This window comes from Herpailurus yagouaroundi, unplaced genomic scaffold (genome assembly GCF_014898765.1).
Source record: "Herpailurus yagouaroundi ecotype Mexico unplaced genomic scaffold, PumYag 67681, whole genome shotgun sequence".
Taxonomy (NCBI): domain Eukaryota; kingdom Metazoa; phylum Chordata; class Mammalia; order Carnivora; family Felidae; genus Herpailurus; species Herpailurus yagouaroundi.
Window position 1 is genome coordinate 4,360,710 of NW_024420481.1, and position 7,582 is coordinate 4,368,291.

Below are 7,582 nucleotides of genomic sequence, written 5' to 3' on the forward strand. Positions count from 1 at the left end.
AGAGGAGGGCATGGAACGTGGGCAGGAAGCATCCATTCCTCTTGCACACAGGACATATAGAGCCTGCAGCTGTAGGAGCACTGGGGAGTCCCTGACGGCAGGGGCTGATGGGAGGGAAAGTCATCTCTGAATCTCTGAACTCATGATAAGGTCCCAGTTTAAAAACAAAGAACACCTGCAGGCCACTGTGGCAATTACCACGAAGGAGAGGCTGGGCTTTGGCGCGCAGAGAAAAACACACTCACTACTCACTGCAGGCGTTTCTATGGGAGACTGGGAGGGACCCAGCTGCTCTGCCTAGGATTGTGTCCCAATGTTACAAGGACAAAAGTCGCTGAGCAGTCTAGGGGATGATTGTCTAGGGAAGAGGCAGAGCAGGAGACACCTCCCAGAACTGGGGTCAGGTAGAACTGGATTCAAATAGCCATAGATCACTTACTGGCTGCATGACCTTGGGCAAGTGACGTTGGCAATGAGCTCTTGTGAAGACAGTGATAATGTGGACCTTGCCTGGTATGTGTGTGTGTGTGTGTGTGTGTGTGTGTGTGTGAGAGAGAGAGAGAGAGAGAGCAGAGTTACCCAGATTACATGTCTAGAGAGAGCGCAGTCAGTCCAGCGCACAGCTCACACAAAGTGCTCTGTGCCTGAGGAGGGGCTATGTCAACTTCACTCCAGGCCCCACTTGCAGTTTCTCCTCTTGTCTTGGCACCTGCTTCCATATCTCATCTGGGCCCCATCTGAATCTCTGCTGCATGACTCTGCGGTCCATATCCTGAATGTCTCCAGCTTGCAAAGGGCAGGGTCCCTCAGCCCCAGCTATTCTAGAACACAGAAGGTGTGGCAAGCAAGAGAATCTGGAACTACTTAGGACTGCTGGGAGGGAAATCAGCTTCTCAGCTTCACAGCCTCGCCATGGACCACTGGGGTTTTCTCAACCACCCATCCTACCCTACTTGTGCTGCTTGCTCAGTTCCTGTTTCACAAAGAAACAAGGAAGTGAGGAGGTGGGCCAGTGCGAGGGCCAGGGCTGGCTGGGCGGGGTCAGGGAGTGCCTCCTACTTCCAGCCCAGAGAGCCTTGGAGGCCAGGGAGGGACAGGGAGGAAAGGGTTGCCATTGATTCTTTCATATTTCTATATATTTTTTGGCACCAAGAGTTCTAACCACCAATTTGAGGAAGTGCCCAGTGAGTTGGTAAAATTCACTGCTGACGTGGGTTAGCTGGGTGAGGGCAGCCAGCTCCACCCCTTCCGTGGTCCCAGCTCATGAGGAGCTGGAGACAGCTGGCCGGCAAGAGACAGGACTGGCTTAGTTATAATTTAAAAAATGCACCACTTAGACTCTTTGTGTATATTGTATGTATGTATGTATGTATGTACCTATGATCTCACCCATGCTCTTACCTATTCCAAAAAGGATTTAATCATCAAAAAATGTAGCTCAGTCCCATCATCACCACTGTTATCACAACTGTGTGACCTGAAACAGATCTCCTTGGGCTTCAGTTTGCTCCATAGAGGCAGTAGGGAGTGATGGAAGAACACACTGAATGCAAGAGAAGCAGCAGCAGAGCTGAGTCAGGATTCTGGGAATTTAATCCTGACTTCGCCCCACTGGGCTGTGTGACCCGGGGCAATTCCCTCCTTTATCTGTGCTGCTGTTGCATTTCCCCATCTGTACATCAAAGGGATGAAACCCACTTTTTCTTTGTGTTTGTGTTTGTGTTTTGTTTTGTTTTGTTTTTAGTCATGGAGCTCCTAGTCCACACTGGCTATGGGATTCGTGGGACCTGGTACAAAGTGAACATGCAGGGCCCCTTGTTGAAATTTTTTTTTAAATTTCAAGATGGTGAGAGCGGAGTCCAGGACTCTTCTAAGCACAAGATTGGTCACCTAGAAGGTGGTCCTGTGACTACTTCCAATACAGTTTAGTGGGAAGCCCATGCGGGTGCCTTTTAGCAGGAGCTCTGCCTTTTGGGGCAGTCCTTCTGGCATTTGTAAGGAACCCCAGGCGCTAGGAAGCATAGCTGGGAAAACACAAATTAGATCGTTGGTCAAAAGCCTGTCTAGTTTCGACGAGTTATATCTAAAATCTGGATCCTCAGGGGCGCCTGCATGGCTCAGTCGGTTGAGCGTCCGACTTCGGCTCAGGTCATGGTCTCACGGCTCGTGAGTTGGAGCCCCGCGTCGGGCTCTGTGCTGACAGCTCAGAGCCTGGAGCCTGCTTCCGATTCTGTGTCTCCCTCTCTCTCTGCCCCTAACCCACTCGCATTCTGCCTCTGTCTCTCTCTCAAAAATAATAATAATAATAATAATAAAAAACAGTAAAAAAGTTAAAAAAAATCTGGATCCCCAGTTTTTTCCTTACATACCTCCAAAGGTGAGGCAAGAGTTGAACTCATGCTGGGTGAATAATAATCGCATTATCATCTGCTGTCTGCCTGGCTTCCTGGCTCACAGAGTGTTGTCCCATCTGGATCTTATGGGCGGCTCACTGTAAGTTCATGTGGAAGGCGTTATAGGTAGTTTACAGAAGAGATAACTGAAGACCAGAGAGTGACTTGCCTACAGACACACAGCTGGCACAGCTGGAATTAGAAGCCTGGAATCCCATCTCCTAGGAAAGGGGGCTTTTCCAATGGGGCATTTATTTATCTTCAATTCCTAATGATGTCTCAAGTGCTCCTGCGTGTGTTAGCCTTGCTGTGTAGGCTCTGAATGTTTCCTTGCCTGATGCAGAGAAGCCCTTCAAGCGGGGTGCTCAGTGTGCTGACTATCTGGGGCCCAGGGAAGGAGGACCTGGGTGGCAGAGCCATGCTTCTGGGGACAGGGCTCTCAACCCCATGATGGTGGATCGGAAGGGGCAGTTAAGGGAAGAAATGAGGCAGAGCCCTGGGTCTTGCACTGAAGGGAGGAAAGGGGAGCATGTGAGCAGCCCTGGGCTGAGTCTGGCTCCCTGCCCCTCCCCCCACTACTGCTATGGCCTGCCAGAACCCCAGAAGCAAGTATCTGGGCTCGAAAGGAAAGGTCTTGGTGGGCAGGCCTTGAGGAAGCAGGATGGTGTGGAGAACAGTTGGGTGTCAGTCCCAACTCACCAGCTGTGTGATCCTGGCTGAACCTCAGTTTTCTCATCTGTAAGATGGTGAGCACCACACGACCTGCCCTTTTCTGAGAGAGTGGGTTCTGGGGTCATCTGACTGGTTTGAATCCTGCTTGTTTCATTTCCTTGAGGAGTGACCTTGAGCAAGTTGGTTAATCTCTATAAGCCTCATTCATTTCCTTCACTTGAAAAACAGGAATAATAAAAGTACCTTCCTGAAGGTTGTAGAGATTAAGTGGGAAAATGCAATAATGTATCGTACCCTTGAAATTTTATTAAGAGGGTAGATCTCATGCTTACTGTTCTTACCACAATAAAATAAAACAATTTTTAAAGTGCATATAAAGCACGGTGTCTCATACATACTAAACACTCAGTGCCTGGTAGTATTGATGACGGTCAGGATGATGATGGCAGTGACCACTTTAATTTTATTATTACTAAGCTGTCTTTGTGGGGTGACCAGGTGAGAGAGCAAATGACTCAGCAAATAGAGGCCCATTGTTGGGTGTAGGCTCTCAGTGAGGATGGCTCAGACTTGGGGTCTTTGGATGCAAGCATCAGTCGTGGTAACTGTCAGAGTTAGCAAACTAGGCCTGGTGGTCATAGGCGGGGGCACTCTGCCTGGTGCCTTTGCCCAGCACTCGGCCCTGGAAACTTGGTTCTCTCCTTCCACTCACTGTGCTCTGCTGAGCAAGGGTGCTGCTTCCAACTTTCCTGGACTACATTTGACAAGTTTCACAGCATGGGGCTCCCTTCCATCCTCTCCTAAAGGCTATCTGACCTTTAGCGCAGGAGGCGGTTGGCTGGGCGTGACATTCACGCAAATATGTGAATGTTCACACACGTACCCGCACGCATGCTCACATGCACATTCTCAAGCACATGTGCTCCCCGACCGAGCTTCTGCGAGCCTCATGTCCCTACCCCCCACCTCACCCCCTCCCCTTCCCCTCCTACCACAAAAGCCACAGGTAACAGCAGTCCCCAGCAACACAGAAGACACAATGCAAAACTCAGAGGCAGGCTTCGTTGCCATGCTGTTTTAAGCATCAAGCAGGATGTGAGCCCAGGTGGCTAACGGCAGGGCTGACCAAAGAAAACTCTGCCTCCCTCCCTTCTGCCCTGCCCCCAACAGCGGGCTCAGGGAACTTGGAGGTATGTTCAGGGATTTTCCACGGTGCCAGAGGGCAAAACAGCTGGACTGTCACTGCATTCTGGCCCCACCATGTCCCAGCCAAACACTGTGTGCCCTTGGAGAGGTCCCACCTGTCTGGAGCTCAGTTTTCCTATCTGTAAAATGGGGAAACCAGAGTTACACATGTTAAACCAGCCCACACAGGTTAAAGACCATCCAAGGATGCCGGGGGATTTAACAGCATTGTCACCGTGGCTGGATTTTGGAAAGTGAAAAGGGCTACCCATGTGCTGGGAAGTCTGGGATAGTGACTGAGCGCTGCTGCTCAGGTTGTTCCCAACTTTGAGTAAGGTCATATTCCAGAATGTTCCCCACATGCCCTCCTACCCGGTGGCCAAAGTCTTATGGCTTAACTCCCTATCCTGTCAAATGGCACGGAACCCATCCAGAGTTTAGAAGTGATGGGCTCGCATGTGGGGCAGGCTGGTGTACGTGCCCCTTTTCTGGCTAGCTTTCCTGGTTGCATTGTGTAACCAGAACACTCAGCCACCTTCTCTTACTCTCTATCTACAGGCACAGCAGGGAACCTGGAGGCCCCCCTGGTTCCTTCGGCCTGTGCACTGCCGCCAGGAGGGCACTGGTGGGCCAGGGACAGGTTGGAGTGGTCAGAGGCAGCTTCAAGGGTGTGGAAAGACCAGCAAGTCAGGAGTCAGTGAGGGTGGGAACAACTCTGGCTATATCCAAAGGGTGGCAATAGGGTAGGGCTCTCCCAGGGCCATGGACCCCCCGGGGGTTAGGGTACTGCCTTATAGTGGTCTTTTGCTGGGGGGGAGGCAGTGATAAGAGGCTCTGCCAAGTTGTAGATAGGTTAGGCCTACTGGGCTTACAGGAGGAAAGGGACTAGCTAGCTCTCCTATCCCAGGGCTAGGGTTGGGAGCCCAGGGTGAGGTACACAAGCCCAGAGGGGGCCTGCCCAGGGCCAAGAAGCTCTGTGTCTGTGGAACTTCGTCCTGGAGAAGGAGGCTGAGGGCAGTGGTTTTCAGGCAAGGGGCTGGCAAGGGCTCTTGGGGCATGGGTGGTGCGGGGTGAGGGGAGCTGAGCTAGAGGGTTGGCCAGGGAGTCTGAGCCTCTAGACTCTGCAGCCAAGGATGGCCAGAGAGGAGACTGCCAACAGAGAGGCCAAGGGGGCAGTATGTGGGGCCTTTGCTGACAGGGGCTCCGTGTGCTGCTGCAGCCACTCGAACTCCTCCAGCAGCTGCCGTTGCTGGAGCTCCGGGCCCACCTTCTCTCGGATGGTCTGGTAATAGTGGTTCAGGTACTGGAGCTGCAAAGGGAAGGAGGGGTGAGGACCTCCCCAGGCCAGGCTGCCAAAAGGTGAGATCTTTTCACCAAAAGGTGAGACCTCGGTGCCATCCAGCCCCCTGCTGTGGTAGTGCAGCTGCCCACCTCAGCCCAGGTACCCTTATGTACCCCACAGGTCCCTAGCCATCCTCAGGCCACAGGCATTTTCTGGGCCTTTTTAGAGGCAGTTCACCACAGTTTAGTGTTTAGCTGTTTAGAGTCACAGTGACTTTCATGGGGTGGGTGGCAGATGGGAGTGGCTCAGGAATGAAAGTAGGGCAAGCATAATTATCTTCATTTTACAGAAGAAGGGACTGAGGCTTATGCTAGGACTTGAGGTGGCAGAGACTCCCCAGGAGTTCACTACTGGGGGTTGGGTAGGTTGGTCTGACCAAAGAGTTCTAAAAGCTTTGGGGTCTCTGGTGAGTAGGGGAGGGATGCCCCAGGATGTGCTTATAAATGCCAACAGTGTGGACCCTACCAGGTGAGGGGAAGTGGCAGAGGGTCTTGGGGTAGAGGGAGAAGAGGCAAGAGAGGCCCAGGGTTGGGAAGAAGTCAGTCAGTGGTTCATGGGCTGAAAGATCAAAGTGCTGAGGATCACTTACCTGCTCAGGAGACAGCAGGCTGACATCAATGAGGTTCCGATCATAGGGCACCAAGGATACCACTTCAAAGGTCAGGTAGGACCCGGGGTACTGGGATGCCACAGGGAAGGTGGGAAAGCAGGAGAATGAGTGAGGAGAAGGTGGTAGGCTGAAGGGAGGGAGGGAATACTCCACTCAAGCCATGGGCACAAGGAACTGACACTTGTCAAGCTTGAGATTCAAGATAGGCCTGAACATCCTACAGTCCCCTTGACCCTCCCCAAACCCCAGTCTATCACTTAACACCTCACCTTTGGTCTTTCCATCTGGATTCCTAAAATTTAGACTTAGGTCTGTATTTCTCAAAGTGGTTGCATCTATAGCACTGAGGGGGCTTGTTAAATATGTAGATTCCAGGGTCCAGCCCCCCCCCCCCCAGAACACTGGAGTGAGAATCTCTAGTACAGGGTTGGGAAACTACATTTAAATAATTTTAAGATAAGTTATTAAGTTTTTATATCTATCCATGTAATCTATATCTCTATATATTTCTATCTAGCTACATCTCTTTGTATCTATCAATGGACCTACCTATAGAGATGAATATAAAGAAGAATAAAGAGTCTATAATTCCCATTTCTCAGAGATCCTTTGCTTGCTTGTGCTTAGAAATTTCAAACTACAAAAGGATACACAATAAAAATTGAAAGTCTCCTCCCTGCCTGGTTTCCTTCCTGAAAACATTTAAGACATATTCAGTACGTAGGTTTGTATGTGTGTATGTGTGTATGTATGTATTTTAATCCACACAAAATGGATCCTACCTTTTTTTGGATCCACACAAAATGGATCCCACCTGCTTTTCTGCACCTGCTCGCCACCCTCTTAAAAGGGAACATAGGAGAGCACTGCATATTAGCACAAAGATATCTACCTCAGTCTCTTTTGAGGGCTGCGTAAGGGTCCATAGTATGCAGATGATGATTTATGTAATCAGGGATGGATATTTAATCTGTTTCCACTTCTTTTTCACTATGACCATAGTACAAGTACTACAATCAGCATCAGTGTATAAAACAGTTTCGTGACGTTTTGGGACTATATCCAGAAGATACATATTTGGCAGAGGTATTGCTGAGACAAAAGGGATAGGCATTTCAAATAGATCTTTTGATAGATATTGTGAAGCTGTTCTCCAGAAAGATTGTATCAGTTTGTATTTCCTCCAGCAGTGTGAGAGGGCCCGTTTCCTCATACGTTCAACAGTACTGGGTATCACCAAAATCTCTCACTTTGGCCAATCACACAGGTGGAACATGGTATTCTATTGTTTTGATTTGTATTTCTTTAAGAATAAAGTTGAGCATCTTTTCACATTTATGGAGCATTTGTGTTGATCTTAGTGAGTTGCCTCTTCATGTC

The 7,582-nt window shown here is 50.0% G+C and overlaps 1 protein-coding gene across 1 annotated transcript in view; it reads right to left on the reverse strand.

Moving 5' to 3' along the window:
• Positions 1-4,120: 4,120 nt before the first annotated feature.
• The window catches only part of XPNPEP2 (X-prolyl aminopeptidase 2), a 26,916-nt gene continuing 23,454 nt past the window's right edge, over positions 4,121-7,582 (reverse strand). Inside the window, exons 20-21 of the mRNA XM_040468076.1 lie at positions 6,182-6,271; positions 4,121-5,559 (exon numbers count right to left, since the gene is read on the reverse strand). Of these exons, the coding sequence (XP_040324010.1) occupies positions 5,365-5,559; positions 6,182-6,271 (285 nt within the window). The 3' untranslated portion in view covers positions 4,121-5,364. The remainder of the gene's footprint in view (positions 5,560-6,181; positions 6,272-7,582) is intronic.